General features: G+C 43.1%; 2 protein-coding genes across 3 annotated transcripts; both read right to left on the bottom strand.

The window, feature by feature from the left end:
* Window positions 1-4,299: 4,299 nt before the first annotated feature.
* On the bottom strand, window positions 4,300-8,002 carry tmem115 (transmembrane protein 115). Its single transcript, XM_063208013.1, has 3 exons — window positions 7,966-8,002; window positions 5,840-7,809; window positions 4,300-5,209 (listed from the first exon to the last, which is right to left on the bottom strand). Exons 2-3 carry the CDS (start codon window positions 6,694-6,696, stop codon window positions 4,978-4,980), a joined length of 1,089 nt encoding a protein of 362 aa, XP_063064083.1. The 5' UTR covers window positions 6,697-7,809; window positions 7,966-8,002; the 3' UTR covers window positions 4,300-4,977.
* Window positions 8,003-8,375: 373 nt separating this feature from the next.
* tgm2a (transglutaminase 2, C polypeptide A) lies at window positions 8,376-19,999 on the bottom strand. 2 transcript variants are annotated; one of them, XM_063208010.1, is made up of 13 exons: window positions 19,793-19,999; window positions 16,810-16,992; window positions 16,281-16,508; window positions 15,772-15,890; window positions 15,283-15,411; window positions 14,855-15,032; window positions 13,993-14,122; window positions 13,768-13,871; window positions 12,722-12,964; window positions 11,613-11,888; window positions 10,912-11,072; window positions 9,769-9,905; window positions 8,376-8,590 (listed from the first exon to the last, which is right to left on the bottom strand). In XM_063208010.1, exons 1-13 carry the CDS (start codon window positions 19,896-19,898, stop codon window positions 8,443-8,445), a joined length of 2,142 nt encoding a protein of 713 aa, XP_063064080.1. In that variant the 5' UTR covers window positions 19,899-19,999; the 3' UTR covers window positions 8,376-8,442. The 2 variants fall into 2 exon arrangements, with proteins under 2 accessions (XP_063064080.1, XP_063064081.1); XM_063208011.1 differs by lacking the exon at window positions 19,793-19,999 and adding an exon at window positions 18,401-18,494.
* Between the last annotated feature and the right edge of the window lie 2,502 nt (window positions 20,000-22,501).

The following is a 22,501-nucleotide window of genomic DNA, read 5'->3' as shown; positions in this document are numbered from 1 at the left end:
AAAATAAACATGCACAGTAGTGGCCTGCGAAATTCATTTTCTGGCAGTGATCGTCCTGTAACACCTTGCACAAAGGAGGTAGCAATCCCGGTATGCAAAACCTCATATTGACCTCCCCCACATCTCCTCTGGACACTGTGCAGTGTACCTCGCAATGATGTATCATCTTGGATGAACAACACTCAGCGACTTCAGTGGGTGTTGGATTGAAATGCAAATGTGACCAAAACATCGGCCAGGAAGGATGAAAACTAAGAAATGTGGATACTACCTGCAGCAACTAAGCAGCATCTAAGTAGGCAAAATGGATTCATGCTGAATGCTTCTTGCTTCCCCACTGGATGGCTGATTCCACATAAATGTTGATTGACTTGAGAATCAGATGCACTGTGTTGTTTCAGTTTTCCCTTGAATGTTTTGAGCACTGTATCTGCACACTCTAAAGGAAACATTAGAATCACATAATCAGGGCCCTAACGTGACTGATATGGTAGGGCACTCATCTACTACACGGCCGACCTGGGTTTGATTCCCGGCCCGGGTCCTTTGCCGGCCCTTCCCCGTCTCTCTCTTCCAACTCACTTTCCGTCTCTGCTTCACTATCCTGTCTGAGAAAAACAATTAAGGCTTGTAAAGCCCCCCCAAATCACATAGTCAGCAGCCCCCTCCTCTAGGTATGTGTGGCTGGTCTTCTATAGGTCGTGACCCGTTTTGGAATCAGAAAGGTTCAGTAATTTCCGAAGTACACTTGTCCTTTAGTACAGTGTCGTTCTACTGCATTTTCCTAAGGACATTGACCTTTTGTACAATTCTATTAACTGAATACCGTTGTATTGAAATCGCAGCACATCAATTGTGATTTTTCTGTAGACCTACAGAATGTGACAGAAGTGAGCACACCCCTCACATTTCTGACGATATGTAAGCATGTCTTTACATGGAACAAAATTAAAGAAATTTCAATGTGACACTGAACAGTAGCCTGCATACAACTTATATAAACTCTTTAATTTATTGTTCACTCACAATCATTCAAAATACATTCATTGATGTCTCAAAATGTACCTCTGAAAAATGTTAATAAACCCTTTGTTAAAAACCCATAAAGAGGATCATGATCTGCTTAGTCACAGTACATGTTGACATGCGTGTTTCTTTTGGTGAAGTTCAGCTTTTCAATGTTGACGGCAGTCATGCACCCCTAAACCATGTCAGTCCCACTGTCCCACACCGCTTGATTTTAAGCGTAGGACACTTTTCTTTGTACTACTCACTTCTTATCACCACCAATCATGTTGGACATCATCTAATGCAAATGTGTTTATCTTGGTCTCATCAGAGACAGAGTAAGGATATGGATTGCTAGGACCATATTGTGTGGTCTGATGACATCAGGATAATCAAATGTCAAGCGTGTGTGGTGTTAAAGTGTGTTGTACAAAGAAAAACGTCTGATACTGAATCAAGCATGGTAGTGACTGACATGGTTTGGGACTGCATGAATGCAGTCAACATGGGAAAGCTGACTTTCACCAAAAGAAATAGGTCAATGCAAATTGCCAAATCAAGAATGTACTGTTACTATTGAAGCAGATAATGATCTTTTGAATGAGATTTTAACATATGGTGCACTCACTTTTGAGAGGTACATTTTAAGACATTAATAGCTGTATTTAGAATTCTTTGAAGTTAACAATACATTGAAAATGTTTTACAAGTTGTACTGTAAGCTGGCTACTTTTCATTGTGTCAAAATGAAATTTCTTTAAAGTTGTCCCATGAAACTAAATGCTTACAAATCTGCAGAAATGTGAGGCATTTACTCACTTTTGTGACATACTGTAATTCTTAGGAAAAACTATATTATGCTGGAGCAGCTTACAGAATACACTTCATTCACAGCTCATAATGCAGTGTTTCCCATACATTGAGGAAACTATGGCGGCCCGCCATAGTTTAAATTTGGCCGCCATAGTTTCCGAAAATGTAAAAAAAAAAAAAAAAATTTTTTTTTTTTTTACTTTTTTTTTTACGATTTCCGTGTTTGTTAAAAGCGATTTCAATTACGATTTCCTTCGCATTTTCCTCCTGGAGTAAATACATCCTATAGAGAAAACCACAAGTGCTTGAAAGAGAGAGGGATCAAAAGCCTTGTCAAGTTGTTGTAGTTAACTTGGGTTTGGGAGCAATAAAAAAAAACCTTCCGAGAAGGGACAGTTGGGATGAGTTTACTAACACTCCCCAGGCTTTGTTTTACAGTTGTAATGAGTTAGGTGACAGGCCTTCATTGACAAGGCAGAGGAGACATCGGGCTGCATATAGAAATTAATGTGTAATGAATGTGAATATAGACATAAATGTGTAATATGTTGTTCAGCCCTTTTAATGGGAGGAATTTTGAAAAACTGGCCCTGTGACCAGCACCCCTCATGTAGAATGTGTGTGTGGGGAAAAGGCATAGCCTACTTAGACCCTTTTTGTTTATGCGTTAACAATTTCACAGCAATCTTAAATTCTTATCTCTGCTCCTATTTTGTTTTATTATTTTTTTCATTACATAGACCCCTGCATGTGTATTATGTAGCCTTATTTCTCAAAATATAAATGGCTGAAATGTAGGCCTAGGCCTATAGTTTCTCCATGCGCCATCGTCATACTGTACTCATTGTTTTGCCATTTTGCATTTATTTTGAATACCCCCCCCCCCCAAAAAAAGGCCCGTGAAAAGACCCCCCCCCCCCCCCCCCCCCCCCGGATAAAAAAAATCCCGGCTGCCCCCATAGTTTCCAAAATTTCTGTGGGAAACACTGTAATTGAATAAAAATGTATTAAATGCCAAAATATTTACTATTTTACTTTACAAGTTACTATTCATGAGTCATTACCACCTCTATTAAGTGTCGTAGTCTTCCGTATAGCTAACTTACTCACCCGTTATGGATTAACATGGTGTTGACCACTTCATGGGCAGACCATGAAGCCATTTAAAGCAGGGTAAGGTTAGCCAACAGTGGTGTTTGTTACTTTGTACAAATTATAATCACTCTTATGAATGATTGATGATATAATAAACTGTTATGCCCAACAAAACAACTATATTACCCCAACTATTATGTCAACAGATCATATTCGGAGCTCTTTAGCATGGCGCTGGAAAAAAGCATCTGGAGCTCATCATTCAGGATTTATTTTGTGTTTGTACAGGGAGAGCGATGAAGATAGAGACAGAGGAGGTGCACACACCAGCAGCACAGAGCCCTGCAACACCACCAAACCTCAACTGGACAGCAGCTGAGGACACAGGCAGCCATCTCCAGCAGCCCCAGCTCTACTCCTCTTTTCACTCTTTGAGTGCATTCCAATATGCAACCTTGCGTCCTCCACTGTGCTTGTGGCCTCGTACCAGGAAGTAATATGTCATGATGACATCGCTGACAACAGCCTTATATTTCGATATCTCGCACAAGCTCAATTGTAAACTCATTTTATCATTTGCAAACTGGATGGTGAATGAAGAATAGTCCCCGAAAAAATGTTTTTGGCTAGGCTGACAGCGGGGAAACTTAACTGTTTTCTTAACGGAGGTGGGGCATCAACAAAACGTGACGCCAGAAGCACAAGTGGACAACGCAAGGTTGCATATTGGAATGCACCCTTTAAGTCAAAACATCCCACAGACCGAGACCTCACACAGCAGCCATTGTAAAAATAAACATACCATACAGGGAACATAGTAGACGTTTCAGAGGTGGTAAGGAACCAAGATTCTCACAGATAAAGAAAAGGACAAAAAAAAAGAAAACAGAAACAAGAGGACACTGAGGGCTCAGAGAGAGTGGAATTTGTTTGCTTAAGGCGATAAACAAATGCCTCACATTTGCCTCTAGACTAATGCTGCGTTGACCAAATAAACCCTCTCTGAGCATAATACACACACGCGCGCCGCACACACAAGCACACGTGCACAAACACCTCCCATACATTAAAGTCCCACCAAAATATCATATTAGCTCACAACACAGAACTTTATTCTGTATTACTATTTTTACTCTCAGAAACACAAGATGAGTGAATTGAAATCAAACAAACAAACAAAAAAAATCTAACTCTGAGCTGGATCTGTTACTGTATTGCTATCAAACGCCAAGACCTCCTTCGCAAGCCAAACAATTTGTAGTGTGCATACAAAAAAAGTGTCCCATTAACACCACCTACCCACATCAGTCACAGTCTCTCACTTATTATAAAACACACACACACACACGCGCGCGCACGCACGCACGCACACACACACACGCGCGCACACACACGCGCGCACACACACACACACACAGACTACTGAAAACATTACTGCATATGAGAAACAAATGGGGAGCGGTATTATCCACAAAAACCTGTGCGATACAAGACACTCTTGACTGTCCATGATGTTTCCATACGTCGAGACAAGTTGTAGGGGAAAGAAAACCTTTGATGAACAATAACTACTTTCTTCTTGGTCATAAGCATTTAATTTAGTAGTAAGCACAGAACCGCTAAAATGTGGACACAGTTCTTTATCCAGTCTGTGAAATCATTTCACAAGGGAAGAGTGATCACCATCTACTCTTTTTGAAGTACACGGTAAAGAGGGGAGAGAGAGTCCCATCAACCCTTCTGTCCACAGGATACACACAACCAGGAGGAGACCTGTCTTTACAGTAATTTCTGTTCTGGGATTACATTTCGAAAGCCACTGACGCAATTTTTTTAAACGGTGAAGAAACCACAGTATTTCGTCCAGTCTCAACTCACAAGCTGAACGGCCTTTGCAAGCAGACGTTTTGTGTGTTTCATGTATGAATTTGTGTGTTCGGACGTTTGTGTGCATGTGTTTTGGTATGTGTGTGCAGGTGTGAGTGTGTCCTCAACGTACTCCGTTGTGTGTCAGCCTGAGCATGTCAATGTAATTTGCTTCGATCTTTGTGCGTGTGTGTGTTAGGAGTGGGAGGGGGCGTCCTCAAAGCTGATGATGCTGGACTCTTGTGCAGCAGGGTTCTGGCTGGAGCCGGTGCCGGTGGCTGGTGCGGGGGTGTCGCGAGAGGGCAGCAGAGGAGCGTCCGTCCGCACCTCGTCCTCATCGTCATCCTCCTCATCCTCCATGTTGGGCCAGGCAGACTGGTCTTCCACGCGCTTCAGCCGCTCATTCAGGGCCTTCAACGCCAGCTGTCTGTAAACCGAAACATAAGATGACTTTAATACGCCTTGTTGTTAGCATTACTTTCACTGACCAATCACACATACTGCAAAAAAAAAAAATGTCCTCTGATTAGCTTTAGGTAATTTCGAGCTATCTGCTGGCTGCTAGTTAATGACCAATTAGTGGCTAACCTAACCACTTGCCTTAAAGTAGTGTGAGAATGCATGCATGTCAAGTTTAGACAGACCAGGATCAGAAGTAGTCATGAAAGGGAAAAAAGGAAAGTCCACAAACAGTTGCTGCTCCATCAACACAACATTTCGACCTCTGCCTCCATCACGTGTCTTACAGGTGTCCAATACCTGATGAAGACAGGTTGTGTAACATTAAATTACTTTTAGCGAATGCTTTTATCCAAAGCGACTAACATATATCACAGGGTATTGGTTACAGTCCCTGGAGCAATGTGGGGCAGGGTGCCTTGCTCAAGGGCACTTCAGCCAAGGAGGGAGGAAGGGATTGGTAAGGGTGGGGATTGAACTCGCAACCTTGCAACTCCCTAACCATTACACCACAGCTGGTGTTAATAAATTGGGAGCAGCAACTGTGTGCTGACTTTCCTTCTTTTCATGACCACAATCTGAGCAGCTCATCTCTTACCTTCTCCTCTCTGCGTCCTGTGGATCAGTGCCAGGGAGGCTGATGGTGATGGAGGAGGGGGCCCCCACGTCATACCGCTTCACCATCTTCCTGCACAGCTTCATCTTGACGAGGGCCGCATGGACCAGGGTCGCCACCAGCCCCACGGCCGGCTGCAGAGCCTCCGGGAAGAAGGACGCAAAGGCAAAGTGGTCCGACATGTCTCCACGGCCCCGGCTGTGCCGCTGGTAGAACCGCAGGTACACCCATCCCACCAAGGCACCGTACGAGCAGGCGGCCAGAGGTGCGGCCGTCTCCAGGAGCCCGGCCAGCCGCAGCACCGCCAGGACCAGCAGAACCAGAGCCGGCGCCGCCTTCAGTCGCACCTGCGGCATGCGCAGCACTGTCGTGTCCCCAGCTGTCTGCTTCAAGGCAACCAGGACCCCGCCAAGGAAGCCAGGAGCCCCGTACATCCGCACGGCAAACAGGTAGTCCAAATCAAATGTGGCGGCGTAGGTGAAGAGGTAAGAGAGGCCAACCAGGACACCCGCTGAGACGTTGACGACGGCGAAGAAGATCAGGAGCTCCAGAGCTCCCCACAGGGGCTCGAGCAGGCGACCTGACACCATCACCGTGGCCACATTGACCACGACGCCCCAAATGTGACGCTCCACTACAGCATGCGTTATCAGTGTCCACACCCAAAAGTTCGGAGGAAAAAGGAATCCAGGTGTCACGCCAAGAGCGTACGATGTGTCCACTGCCCATGACAGAAGGTAAAGTAGGAGCACTGTTGCACAGATGGACTTCACTACTACACTGGTGCTGGCTAGTGCGCTCAGAAAGTGCTGACGGGCCACGGGTAGGTAGCGATTCATTATGCCGAGTGTTGTCTTCTTGCACGTCACCACCAGGAACTGACAAGCCCTTTCAAAGTTCCAGCAGCTACACAATGTCAACAGCCACAATGGCTAAAGACGTAAATGGCAGATCATGGCATCCAATTGGAGATGTGGGGTTTCATTCGCCAGGAGAAATAGCTATTAAATACTACGCCCAGCCAAATATTATTTACCTACGCAATTTATGCGCAACCTATTTCCCAAGATCGGACGTCGCTGACATGGCACATGTTGGAGTCGGAACAAACTTTTCAACGATGTTTGTATAGGATACTCAGCAACTGTAGCTATGTGTTCACACCTGTAAACTTTAAAGGAACCCTTATAACAATGGTTTACGGTTTCCACTGGGGACTGATATTTGGTCCAAGGTTGCTACACCTACAGATAACAAGATGACTTGCTGAAACGAGTATTTCGAAACCTGTCACTAATCATGAACAACTGTGTCCACTCCCTAACTAGGGTCAGAAAGCAACCCGAAAAGCAGTGATAATCTATGACACAATTTATAATTACCTGGCGAGAATATTTGATCAACAAACTACGTTGGTCATATCTGTCTTCCAGAATAACACTTGACAGGAAGATCAACCAGACAAGTTTGAGAAGACTGTTTGCTAGGTTGTGCTAACCTAGCTATTATGGCTAGCTGAACATACTTGGGCCAGCTGTCAACTAATTCACGGCATACACAAAATGTCTGAGCAGCACATACTACGTTAATGGCTAAAATAGCATATTGCTTTTGTTGCACTCTTTACGTAGCTAACAGACAAAGCCGTCTGTTGCGAAAAGAAAACTTTGGTCAGCGCAGCTAGAAAGCTAATGTTAGCTAGGACTGGCTAGTGTCAAGTGTCTGTTTTTTGATCTTAGACAGACTGGCAGTTAGCAAAAAAGTATGACACCTCGACCGACAGTAACTCTCAGAGTTGGCATTTGTAACACATACTGCATTTCTTTTCCGTGTCCATCGGCTAGCGTCTGTGTCGCAAGCAGACAGGGTTTCCAGGGTTAACGCCGTAGATATTTCCCCGTTGAAGCTCCTCCTTCCTCGGCTTTGACACCACAGGTTAGCCCGAGGATTTCCTGTTGCAGGCCGTCAAGGCAGGACGAAACCAAATTAACTTATTTTATACAGTGGATGCCACGAAACAGCGCACTTGGATGTGATTGTTAACTGTCAAAATTGACTTTCAGATGTGTTGATAATATTAACCCCATGACGCAATTGTCCTTATTTACCATCTCTAGCACTCCTCGTAGGTGGATTCTGCACTGAAGAAGAACAGTAGCAGTAGGTGCGCGAGATTTGCATACGTCATCCCATATCCAATCGACGTATGGGTGTCACAGGAAGACGGGAAACTATCAATGGGACAGGACAGGAATGATCACTAGTTTTTGCTGCTTCATATTCTGTCTATCTGAAGATATTCAACATGTCTGGGAATCACAGAACAAGAGTTAGGCCTAAATGTAAATTTGGCTCATGGAAGAGATTATTGGGCAATCTGAGCATTGGAATAGCAAAGCCTATAGGCCTACATTCAGGGGGGAAACAACCCACACAAAACTCAATTAAAGCCCTCGAGTCTATTTTGTTTTCAATGACATACAATGTTACACTGTAAATGATCAAAACATTGCAACACTTTGTTTTAGCATTTTAATGATGGATCACTTTCATGTGGATCAGTCTACATGACACAGGCCTTAATCTTAGTTGGATATGACAATGCTTTCATACGCTGTAATACTACCCAATTTATCACTATTAAAAGCAACAACCAGTTTATTTCTCCCAGGTGAAGTGGGTACAAATTCAATTTTAGTTGCTGCATAGTCCTTGGGTGCCACTGTTCCAATTCTGTAAATACACAAAGAAAAAGTTCCATTAAAGGTTGGGTTTTAATCTCTCTCTCTCTCTCTCTCTCTCTCTCTCTCTCTCTCTCTCTCTCTCTCTCTCTCTCTCTCTCTCTCTCTAGGGTTGCCAGATGAGTCTGATGATTTCCAGCCCAAAAAATACTCAAAATCCGGCTAGAAGCACAAAATCCCGCCCAATTCTATTGATTTCTATGGCAAAAATTGGACGGGTTTTTCTGCTAAATGCCATTTTTTTTACCGCACACGGCCATCCTAAGCAGCCCAATTGGGCGGGAAGCAGCCCAATCTGGCAACTCTCTCTCTCTCTCTCTCTCTCTCTCTCTCTCTCTCTCTCTCTCTCTCTCTCTCTCTCTCTCTCACACACACACACACTCACACACACTCACTCACTCACACACACACACACACACACACACACACACACACACACACACACACACACACACACACACACACACACACACACACACACACACACACACACACACATCATATGACCATGCATGCACAGATACGTTTTTTTGATGTTTTATGCTACTTTAACAGCACACAGTATAGTACTTTGCTGGCTACTGCTGTGTTTCCCAACCTTTTTGTCTTGCTTACTCTCTCAGCCTTTTTTTGACATACCATGAGTAGGCCCTACCCCCTCACTCATGCATAGACCTTTGACCCTAATGTGATATGCTCCATTCACAATGAAGTGTCGTCACAATCACTTATCTGCTATGCAGACAGACCTGTGTTACCTGAGTTTCCCCCCATGTTAAAATGGCGGTGCTCGTGGCAACACAATGTCACATGACATGTGTAAATAAAGTAGGAATAATGACAAAGCATTGGAGTTTAAGAACGCTTCGCCTCACCACAAGGTTCTACAGCATGAGACAAGTAGACTCTACTAGAATGGTACAATGTATCCAATTTTGTATTTTGTCATCAAGAGCACCACCTCCACGTTTTCCTCCATGTCTATATAGCGGAATGTTGACACTTGCACAAAAATGCTCGGATGCCAGACTTAGTGAATAATACTTATTATTACATTTTCCCACATACCCTCACTGTACTCACTGATGTACATGGTTGGGAATCATTGCCTGAGTGTACCCTAGAAACTGAATGTGAATGACATTTTCTATGTGAATGGCTTTTTCTTACTTTTGTATAATACTTTTTTCATCAGTGAGATGAATTCCTTTTATTGTGAAGAAGCACTCCTGCAACGGTACGGGCAGTGGATTCAGGAGCGTGATATCGGCAGTCAGTTTCTGGTTTACCTTCGGTATACCAACAATCTGTCAAAGGAAACGTCACATCATGAGTCTTCTCAGAAGTCAAGCACAAATGCAGACTCATCTACTGGATCATTACATTACATTACATTGCATTTGGCAGACGCTTTATAACCAAAGCGACTTTCAAAAGAGGACATAATCAAGCCAACATCACAAGCAAATACAAAGTGCACTGGAAATATACAGAACAACAAGTGCAGTTGCAAAGAGGGGTTAGTTTTTTTTTTAAGAGTAAATAAAGAGTAAATAACGAGTAAAGACACACACAAGCACACACACACACACACACACACACACACACACACACACACACACACACACACACACACACACACACACACACACACACACACACACACACACACACACACACACAAACTAAACCAGACATCATGTCAAGAGGCTGCCCAGGGGCTAGGCCAAGCATTATATGATCATATGATTGGATGTAGAAATAATATAGTTTCCACCTCAATGCTGCATGTATTACATGTAAACTTGGCAAAATGAAAATTCATTTCCACATTTGAGTTTAAATAATACAAGAAAGATTGGTTGTCATTTAGGATCTCCCCAAATCCCAATGTATGTTATAGTGTGTACAGCTTCAAAACAATTTCAGTAGGCCTGTGAAGATTCTTTTACTGAATCAATTCTTCCAAAGCAGTTAATGTCTAAGCAACAACAATTGGTTTTGGAGCTTATTTCCTCAAGGTATTCACCAGTTTTTGGTTGATTTGTTGAGGAACAAAATGTCAAGCTACAGAAAAGGCCAGCTCCTTATAGCCTAACTCCTTCGGCGGATTTTATACTGAAAACAGATTATGGCGGCTGAAAACAGCATTTTTATCAATAATATTTTAACCCCTTAGCGCAGCACTATCAGCTCTCTGTAATGTCATAGCAATGTTGTTATGATGTAGTTAAGCATTTTCAGCAAGTAAATAGGGTCGCCGGCGACCCCAGCTGCAGTAGGAGGCTACCAAGGCTAGGTTTTTTTTCTTACATTGATAAGCATCTTAGGTGAGTCCAGAACAATGGTTTTGTCAGTCTTGTGGAACTGCCTCGTTTCTGAGTCGATAAGAAGGACCTTGAGCTTGATCAACCTCTCATCTGTGATGGTGGGGCCGTACAGGGCATACTCCACTTTCATAGGGGTTGTGGTCTCTGTGTAGATAATCAAAACAAAAAGGAACATCAATTATCAAAAAAGGAAATCGAAAATAAAGCATTAACCCATTGATGCCTGATGTTGCGTTGCGTAACATTGGCCCTGACGCCTAGAGCTGCATTACGCAACATTCAGGCTCATGAGATTTGAGACAACTTTATTAAAAATCTCTGCTTGTTTGAGATGAATGACCACATTCTAATGAAAGATGAGGGTCTTAGCGTTTAAATGCAACTTAGTGCATATTTTTATGTGCTTCAGAAGCTGATATATTTAGGTTTTTATAAGCTGGATGCAGCTTTTCTTAAAAAGGGCTCAGGCATTCACCCTTTTTTGTAGGTGCCTTAGGCGTCTATGGGTTAACTAACATTAAGTATCCTTTCATGTCAACATGCAAAAACAATTGATTTGTTTTCATATGGCATGGTCTTTAAAACCATAATTAAATTCATGCCATTACATTAATATCTCCCAGATAAATGTGTCTTTTTGTCAGACTCACAGTTATTCATTTAGAATCGCGTTGTGCCACTAACCTTGAGCGGGTTCAATCTTGAGCTCTGGAGCATCGGCAAATCCACAGGTGTCTCCAATTCTTCCGTTGTAATTCAGTACCCGGGCATAGAACATCAGGAGAAAGGTTTTTGGAGCGGGCGAATTATTCCTGACAATGGCAGAGACCTCAAAGTCAGTGCCGATCATGGTTGACTTGGCAATCTTTATTTTGATGTGAACCCCGGGTTCCTCTCCCTTCTGCAGGAGCTTGTTGTGGTGCTTGGCCTTCTCATACACAGACCTCTCCTCCTTGGAGCCTGAAACACAGTGCAGTGCACACACCCAAAAGGATACAAGATCCATTACACTGTTTCTCAACGGCGGCGGTACACCTCCCCAGGGGGCGTTGGGGAGCTCTAGGGGGGGTTGGGCTGTTGAGAAGGATACAGCTGAGAGGGGGCAGTGCTTAGCTGCCATTGCGGGCCATAAGTTAATACTAAGGAGGTCATTGTCAGGCTTATGATGAGGTCAAGGGGGCGTTGGGAGGCTTGTGATGATGCCAAGGGGGCGTTTGTTCAAAAAAGGTTGAGAACCACTGCATTACACAGAATATTTGGAAATCTATTTTCCTGAGCAATTCATGAAAATGATATGGCATCAAGGCCTCCAAACGGTATTGCTTACTGTATATATACTGTACCATGTGACGTGATAGGAATGACAGGTGCCCTGTGCACTGTTTTTGTAGTGCCCCAATTATATATGAAATTCCATGAAATACTATCCCAGTACAACTATCAACCATTTTGGTAAAGAGTGGCATTAAAGTGGCCTCTGTATCCAGCTTCATTTGATTTTCAAATAAGAACAAAACATTTCAATAAAAACTTGTTTCATGGTATATCATGTATTGCTCATGGTCAAATCTAAAAAAAAACTATTTTTAGCCTTCATTTGTCAGTTGATGACCGTGTGTTTGTGTGTTATTCAAACATTTGGTAACATTGACGCTTTTCTCTGTAACCAAAAAGTATGAAATGTCTTTACAATTACCAAATTGTATTAATTACCAAAACAACTGTTCCCGTTTATAGGCCCTACACACAACTGAAGTTTAAATAATTCCAAAGAACATTTTATTGCAGCCTACCTTCAGGATATTTGTAGACGTTTGTAATGTCATTTCGTTCATCCTTGCCGACGGCCTTGGTGCTGATGTTACGACCGCACTCTGTGGTGTCTTCACTGATCTTCACAGTCTTGCCATTTTTCAGCCTGACCAGTGTCACAACGTCAGCATTCACTTCAGCGTACACAAACGGAGCATCGTATTTAATCGTCAGCTCACCCTCTTTGATTGCTGTCACCGGAACTGGCCCACAGCAGAAAATACCTGCGTGGCAGACCAATGGTTCATTACTCATACATACAATATAAATACTAAGAACCAGTTTTAGCTGTACAGAACACAGTACAGGGACCTAGTGTATTTTCAATGTCAATAGATACAAGTGTATCTTTTGCCTGTCATCACTGATGACTCATCAGGAGTGAAACATTTTGTGAAACAAAGCATTGTAATGCATGTTTCACAGTTAAGTTGGAAAAACAGATGGATGTTTCAATTTCAATAAATACAGCAAAAATACAGCCACTGCATCACAATTCATTACATTTCATTACATTACATAGCTGACACTTCTGTCCAAAGAAACAGTCCCTGGAGCAATGTGGGGGTTAGGTGCCTTGCTCAAGGGCACTACAGAGAGAGGTAACTAAAGGGCTCTGCATACTTAATGTGCACATTTTGGCGCATTTGGCGCGAGAACCATTAAAATGTGGCCGACCATTCATAGTCCAAAGCGCCATTTACAGGCTTTTGCTTGCATTTTCGGAAGTGTGCCCTCTGCTGTTCATGAGAGAAACGGCAGCATCTGTCGCAACTCGCAACGTGAGTTCTACAGATGTAGGCCTATAAAAATAGAAAGCCAAATACGGCTGCTGTAGGGCTGAACGTCTGACTTCTGACTTACCACAATGAAACATAGATTTTTTGTTGTAGCCTACATTGCCAGATCATTCCAAGACCATGTTAAAAATCGTGGTCGTTCCGCGATGCTTTACCGCCCTAGTGTGTAAGACCCCTTATGCAATGGCTTCCCCCTATAATTCAAACCACTTGTTCCCATTCATTACCATCACTGCGTTCTTGAGGAGTTGGGTCGCTGGCTTGCCAACCACCAAAGCCTTCTTTTACGTCAGGACGAGTCATCCAGCTGTCTATCCACACATGGAAGTTCCTGTGGACACAGCCACATCACACACAGCTCAGAGACTGATTACGCTCAAGTAGACATTTAGTGTGCAAATTGCGGTCTGTATGACACACTGTGCATCGAGAGCAGTATCTATGAGGCTTACCATATGGAGTCATCCCCAATGTCTTCACTATTGTCATCATAGATGTGCTCAATCAGGAGGTTGCCGTCAGTGTCGTGAGCTGAGCCAAAGTTGGTGACCACTCGACACGGGATGCCCAGCGATCTGGAGACTTGGATCATACATACAACAGAAAACATGTGTAACGGAGGCCAACTAGCAGAGTGTGGCGTGGAACGTTATAGTAAACCTCCCTCCTGAAGCCTCACTACAGTGCGGTAGCATTGGGCTATACATGGGTTCTAAATGTTTGTTTTCCCCTGACTGCGCGAAACTAACTGCGCACAACTCAACCTCTGATTGTTGGAAACCGCTGTCAGTCAACAAATTAGCTCACGTGGTTGGCTGCCAGTGTCTTGCCCCTCCTCACAACATCGTGTTTACAAACACATGTATAGGACCGACCCTTTAGCTCAGTGGTCTCGTACTGTGCCTCCCATTGCAGAAACCCGGTACGTTTACGAGGTGGTAGGTTCACGGCCCTGAGGGGGATGAGCTGTGCAGGAACACCTTGTTCACGCTGGTGCCGTTGATACGGGATGGGGGGTTTGGTTTAGTGGGGAGAGTGTAACGGAGGCCAACTAGCAGAGTGTGGCGTGGAACATTAGTGAACCTCCCTCCCGAAGCCTCATACAGTACGGTAGCATGGGGCTATGGGACTGGCCCTTTGGCAGAACCTGTACATACAGTATATGTACTGTATACGATATGATATAAATATGATATATTATCTATGATATGATATGATGTAATATGACATGAAATAATATGATGATATGAGGACATGATAAGATGTGAAATACGAGATTGTACTGTGTTTGGTGTGACACGGCGGTTGTGGTACCTGTGCAGGCCACTGCTGCAAAAACCCAGCATTGGCCATAGAGCACGGGCCTGCAGTTGGTGTCGTGCCACTTGCGGAGGATGTCTCCACTGCCGGTCCAGAAGGTGGGCTTCACTCCGAGGGAATAATCTCCTGACCAGTTCCCTGTCAGCACGCCTTTGTCATCAGAGCTGTTGATCTAAATGTGGGAGGAATGATGCCAGTGAAGTCTTGACCAAACAGTTACAATGCAGCGACAACTTATCTGGACCCTTTGCAACGTGTGTTACTATCAACTGTAAAGGTGTGCCGCATTTGTCTGTAAACATATTGTGCATGCAAGCTTTAGTCATGTGACAAGGCCCCGTTTTGGCGACATCAGTACACGTTTTGGTCAAGTTGCAATTTTCCAACCATTTCACCATTTTTCAATCGTCAAAGTATCTCACCATTGCACTCAGCACTCTGGTCACGTACACTGGGTCCCTTCTGTTTAAGCAGTCCTGATCTGCATCATGGATAAACTTTGGGTTTTCATCAAGGATCCTTAGACAAATGTCCAAAATGCCCGTCTCAAACTGCAACACATCAGAGATGATTACAAAATGAAAGTCATTTGACGAGACTTGCTGTAGGTACAGTGAAATACTTCGTGAAATTGTTTGTCTTTCGGTCATCTTTTTATATCAAAAAAATAGCATTTGAACAAGGGCGTGAAGTTTTTGGAATTGACAAAATCACTCAGTTTTATTACAACATTTGCATCAGTGTCTTTCACTAATATAATATAATATAATATAATATAATATAATATAATATAATATAATATAATATAATATGCAATATAACCTCTGTCTACTGTAAATACTAATATATTTGTTTTACAATGATTCTGAATATGCATTGACCTTTACTGTAAGTGTCAGGTGAGGGCTTACCTGACCAAAGGCCCATGGTAGCTCCTGAAATCGCGGAGGAGTGCCCCTATAAATGATACCGTCCTGCGAGAGCACATACTCCTGCCTCTCCTCGTCTTTCTCCATGAAGACAGCATCTCCTGTTAATTTATTCATTTAGAAAAAATGCATCTAAATAAAGAGAACTGCATACAGTGAATTGAGTTTTTTTTAAGAACAAACAATTTCCTGTCAGTGAAATGACAGGTCACTCTGATTAACTACTTGTCTATTGTAATGTCTACATTCTATATTTCCCTTATCTTCTGTACATGTTCAATGTCCAATGTTAAATGTTCATTTGTACTGTATTATTAATCACTTATTGTTACCAGACCATCACTGTTACCTGTCCTGTCCTGCACTTTATGTCAGTCTGTAAAATATGTCGGTCTTGTATATGTCTATGTCTTGGCATGGCATAGAGAGAAAATGTAATTTCTTGTGCATATGAAGAAAGTGACAATAAAAGCTGACTTGACTTCACTTACTTCTGCACCAAGGGTTGAACAGCATCACGAATTCACAGAGAGTGGTGGCATTATACTGTCCCACGAGAAGCTTGTATGTCCCGATGGGGGCATCAGCAGGGGAGCTGATGGTCAAAGACAGCGTTTGAGCTGTTGGTGCAGCCATGGTGGCGCTCCAGCAGCTCTTGTCTATGGCACTGCCCACATTAAAGGTTGTCCTCGTGCCAGTGTCCCGGGAAGGGATTGGACCTGTGAATAGATATGCAGTACACCGAGGCTAATGCAACCATATATTTTTTGGCGATAACTGGGGTTTCATTTTAAATACCTTAAATAGCCGATGTTGAATAAATGACAAAGCATTTATATATTTGACCAGAATAAAGGAATAAAATAGGGTGGGTATCATGTGACTCCCTCTCGTGCAGGCGCTCACGCGGTTGGGTCACCAAAGCTTAGAATGGTAAAAAGATGGGTCCCTTAAGATAAAGGTTGGGAACCACAGCCCTAGATAATTGTAGGGCACACTTGCTGTGTACAGTGCTTCTACCTGTTTGCACTGTTAGGGTGAGGTTCTCTGGTGGCTTCTGCGAGGCCTGGCGGAGGTGCAGCAGGACAGAGAAGGGCCTCCCTCTCCGCACGATCAGCCTCTCCTCACCATTCAGCTCCGTGTGGTGCTCAGTGTTGTTGGCCTTGCATTGCAAATCACACCGCTCAACATCCAGTGCTGCAGCTAGGGAACGTATGAGTACATCAGGAAGGAAGGCACACACACAACAGGTTTAGGATCACAGGTCAGAGGAAGGGATGAATTCTGAACAGCAACATTTTTATGAGGACAATAGTTTTGTTATTCTGCACTGCTTTTGTTTTCTGTCCTTTATGCCTCAAACTTCTATACAAATTTCCTCTGCAAATTTTCTCTTCATGTACATGGTTTCTCAGGCATGAATGTTACATGGTCGTCTAAAAAATAATAATTTCATTAGGGTGGGTCCCGTTGCAGTAAGCACTGGTGTTCGCATAGTGCGCAACATGCCTTTACATGATGCCAGGACCAGTCTGCAATGGTATCATGATTAACGACTCAGTTCTCATAACTCAGTAGTTCCAAGCAGAGAGGACGACTGGCCCATTTGCCCCGGGCCCAGGGACAGAGGGGCCCCAGAATTGGGTTCTCATTACATTGTATGTACTGGGTGGGGGACCCTTTCAGATCACTTTGCCCTGGGGCCCAGTGCAAGCTGTCAGCGGCCCTGGTTCCAAGGTTGTTTTTAAAAACGTAAACTAGCAACCTGAGAGATCTGGGACTACAGCCATCTCAGGTTGACTTTTGACTTTCCACTTCAAAGAAGTTTGTAATTGAGTTTGAACTAGCTTGGCTGCATTAGCACACGGCAGAACTTCCTGTTACTACATTCATGATGCGAACTGTTTTATATGAAATGCATGCTGACAAACTGTGTTCACTGCTAGGACTTGTCTGGCACTGAAATTAACGCTTTTGTCAAACTGTACCTTATCAGCAATTTACGTGTATCACCTTCTACTAAATGACTTGAAACATGTGCTTGGAAAGGGAATAAAACATTCTGGATCATTCTCTTCTCATTAGAGTGTGAAAAAACTGCCATGCTAAAACATTCAAAACAAACCAAGCCAGGGAATACCCAACAAATAATAAATAATTATATACATAATTGTTTCCCCAAGGGTCGCTGGGCATACTGCATATAAGCCCTGTGACATGCCATGGCTACTATATTTCATTCAGCTGCTGGGGAATCTAAAGTGGTCCCTGTTGCTCCAAGCAGTCTGTTAAAGGTAACAGTTTATCCGATAACTATTGCTTCTGGTCGCGCTCAAAACAGCTCTGTCACAGCATTTAGATAGATAAGACCTCCTGTCCATTTAAAAACAATATTTACAGGCAATGTTGTTTGCATATAACTTTCAATGTTTAGCAACACCTTATAATAACACCTTAAGGTGACAGGCTTATCACTTCAAAAATAAAAGTTGAAAATTTGAAACCGCTTTATTAACAGGTTCCAGCCATTTTGTACTATATAAAAACTGAAGAATGTCAAATGTTTTCCACATGCAACAAGAGGCACGCTTCATTCTGCATAATACTGTACCTTCCATTCCACCGGTGTGCTTGACTCCCTGTGCTATGTCTGTGTGTGTGTGTACGTGTGTTTTTGTGTGTGTGTGTGTGAGTGTGTGCTTCTCCACTCTCTATATAGAGGAGAACAGCTAATTTTAGCCCATGCCTACCCCCACACTGACCTCCAGCCAACTCACACGGAGACCAGACCACTAGTGTTTTGGATAACTAGTGTGACCAACTATACTTCTGCTGTTTTTACTATTTACGTATGCACTAAACATGCAATTCATGTGTGAAAACATGTTCACAGATATTGCATTACAGAGATATTGCAAAGTTCACTATTAAACATGAATAAGAACACAACAAGTGTAGATATTAATGCGTTATTATTATACTGTTTTGAGAAACCACTTAATAGGCCTACATGTTTTTTTGTTTTTGTTTATATACACAGTGTTGTGAGGAGGGGCAAGACACTGGCAGCCAACCACGTGAGCTAATCTTTTGACCGACAGCGGTTGAGTTGTGCACAGCTAGGATTGCGCAGCCAGGGGAAAATAATAATCTAGAACCCATCTATAGAAAAGCTTTGCTGGTATAATCGTTTAGCTCCTCCCTTACTTTCAGGTAGTGCTTGGTAACTACTATGGATATCAATTTCCATTTGCGGTAAATCTCATGGCTTTACAGTAGGCCTACACATTACACAAGGTCTATTCTTGACACTGGAGACGGTAAGGGGATGTTTTAGGTAGGTGTGGGGGTGTCGAAATATATGGCATGGTATTCACAATGTACTCCCAGTGAAGTGAATCAGTGTTGACAGATGATTCCGTCATGGGATTGTATTTCATCTCTGACAGCACTGTGACATTCATTGCATCAGTTGTTTTATTATGAATAACATATTGATATCAATAGATTGGAGCTACTGTACAGTGCCCTGCATTCAATTGCATTTTTGAATTACCACTGTGGGTTCTTTTTTAACTAGATACACTGTTTGGAATATAGCATAGTACAGGGATGTACAGTACATGATGCAGGTATGACTGTATGGCACTGCGATGTTAAGCTAAAAGTGAATAAAAATGTTACAGGTGCAGAAAATGCCCCACCACCCCCACTCCATGGTAGAGGGCTGGTAGGGGGTCAATATCTGGTGCCAGTTGACAGGTCCATGAGATGACAGAGAGATAAATGAGGCACGTAGGATGACATAATAACCATAGCATACAACACATGCAAACGTCCGCCTGAAATAAGGCATGAGGGAAGAAGGGTTAGTTTTTTTGTTTGCTTTTTTTTGTTGTTTTTGTTTTTTTATGGATTAGTGTATTAGAGAAGGGTTTAGTGCAGAAAAATAGTCCAACAGATGTTAGTGTAGTAAATAGTCATGAAAGAGAAGAGTCTTTACTAGCTCCTTGAAGGTTGCGAGAGATGGCCGTAGTCTTGTAGCCTCTGGTAGCATGTTCCACCACTGAGGGACATTTACCTAGGGGGCAAAGGGGAGTTTGATACATTCGGCTGCTGTAAAAGTTTGTTGTACAAAAACAAAATCTAGGACGTGGACGTCCCTGGATCACAACCTGGGTGGAAAGCCCAGTCAATAAGCTGCTGGAAACTTGCAACAAGTGTTTGAAGTGGTGTCTAGCCATTTTGTCCTGCAAGCTGCCCTACCAAACGTTGCCACATGCTGCAATAGCACCCCTAGGGGTTAGGTTGGTGTACTTTGACAAAGCAGGCAGCGCATACAGTGCTGTGCAAAAGTATTTGTCCTCTTACTTAGGGGCTGGTGACACATATGCAGACTTTTTAAAAATGCAGATATATTTTTGTATCCGTTTACATGTACACACAACAACAGACACAAATAAAAATCCACTGTGGCATGTGTGTTTTAGCCCACTAAATGCATACTCTAAAACTCCCAATGCATTTTCAAAAATATCAATTTAATAAACTGCTTGTTATAGCTTTATTGCATTCTTGTCACTGTCAAGCACAAATCAAAGAAACTTAAATGGTAGATCAGGGGTGGGGAACCTATGTCTCCAGGGCTGTGTACCAGGACTGTGCCCAACATAATTTCAATGTTCTACAGCTTCACATGAAATATAACACATTTTATAAAGGAATCTTCGAAATTACATTTGCTATAGAATTAAGTTATATTCAGGGGATTAAAAGAAGGTGGGGTCTGTTCTGAAGCTGGCTGCCTTCAATATAGGTCTAAAGTGGAGGGGGAAATCCTAAATTGTGTTCATAGTGTGGCCCTCGGAGGACTTTGATGACCTTTGGAGGAATTTGAAGTGCCCCTTGATGGAAAAGGTTCCCCATCCCTGTGGCAAATAGAGTTAACTTTCAAGTAAACACAAAACATGTTTTTTTCCACTTTATTATTACAATATTATTACATTTGGCAGACACTTGTATCCAAAGTGAATTACAATTGAGGACATACCGGTCCTACCTTTCTGAATATATTCCATTTCCCCTGGCCCATATTTACCTCCACCAACGAGGTTATGTGATCATCCAGATTTGTTAGGTATGTTTAGTCAGTCATGGATGAGTGGTTAGGGCATCGCATCAGACTTGTAGCCCAAAGGTTGCCAGGTCAATTCCTGACCCCCCAGGTTGGTGGGGGTAGTAATTAACCAGTGCTCTCTCCCCCATCCTCTTCCCTTTTTCCTCATGTAACCTTATTAATGTTTCAATCTCCCTGTCATGTAGCCTTTCTTTGTGTCCTTGCTCAAATTCCTTCATTTTTGCTTTCGATGCGTCTTCAGCCTCAGGCTCATTAATGATGTCGATCTTGTTTGCGTCTACTGAAAAGTCTACTTTGAAAAATCTTGACTTGTCAGTTGAACCAAGTGTGCACCAGTTACAGTATCTCCAGCAACAAAAATGCATCAACATCCAACTCAGACATTTTTGCTGTCTAAAGCCTACAAACCCAGGAGACTTAAGATAGGAGGGTTTACTGATGTCATAACAGCGTAGTATGGCTTGGCCGCGCGGGGAGTCACATTTCTTCTACTGGAGGCATGACGGTAAAGTGTAATGCCACTACCGCCAGGGTTGGAGTGTGGAACAGTCATACGACACTGTGAATGTTTGTCAGCTGTCCTTAATTAGCCCCCGCAATTACTGCTGATCAACAGCTGAAGTTACTTTGGCCACACAATTAACACTAAGAACCGGATATCCTCTTTCGACCGATTTTGCAAAGTTTTCAGATTTTCGGGAGTCACATTTTTTTATCTGTCATAAACTACGCCCACGCACTACAACGTGGCCAATGCATTATCCATCCAGTGGTTGCGAATGTTAGTGCCTAGAAGTGGGCGTAGCACACAGCAAATGCAATGCGATGCAATGCAGGAAATATGACGAGACTTGCTGTTCGTAGTAATAACTTCAGATAAACATCACAGATGGTTAAACTGTTGTGATTATCATTACCGAGACAGTTGATAGTTTACATATTTGTGGTGATTACCCCGCGGTATAGTTCGTTAGTCCTTATTTTTAGCTTTTAATGTGGTGGTTCTATGTTGAGTCTATAAGGGCGTTCTTGACGGCGTCTTTTCGACGAGGTTGAAAATTTGCTAGGCAGCGAGCATGCTCAGTGTGTCCGCGTGAAGCATCCTGGTTAGAATTTGCCGTTCACGACGCAGTTGAAGGGAGTGACCTCTGCGCGGCAGTAGTGTCACATGGCGTTGAACCATCGCGGGAACAAAAGTTTTGTAAGGCAGCCACGCAGTAACAAAAACCTACTGCGCTGGGCAGAAGACCTCCTCCATGATGTGAGGAATCTGCCGTGATTGGTGTTCATAGCTCATGTGATTCATGTGTGTGTAGTTGAACGTGCTTCATTTTCTACATGCTGAAATGCATTTCATGCTCAAATGCAGCATACTCAGAGTGGTATCATCCATATGTATGGTCGCACAACCCACTTACAACAGTAAAAATGAGAAACAAACCACCCTGTCGTCAGATGCTCCATCTTCGCCACGTTAGGAGTGTATGCCGTAGGTTACAAAACCAGTACTATTCCGCGAGCCGCCTGCTCGATGGTTAGAGTAGTGGTTGCGCGCCTGACTTCCATTCGTAAGGT

This window comes from Engraulis encrasicolus, chromosome 10, assembly GCF_034702125.1.
Source record: "Engraulis encrasicolus isolate BLACKSEA-1 chromosome 10, IST_EnEncr_1.0, whole genome shotgun sequence".
Lineage (NCBI taxonomy): Eukaryota > Metazoa > Chordata > Actinopteri > Clupeiformes > Engraulidae > Engraulis > Engraulis encrasicolus.
This window is presented reverse-complemented; position numbering and strand designations above follow the sequence as displayed.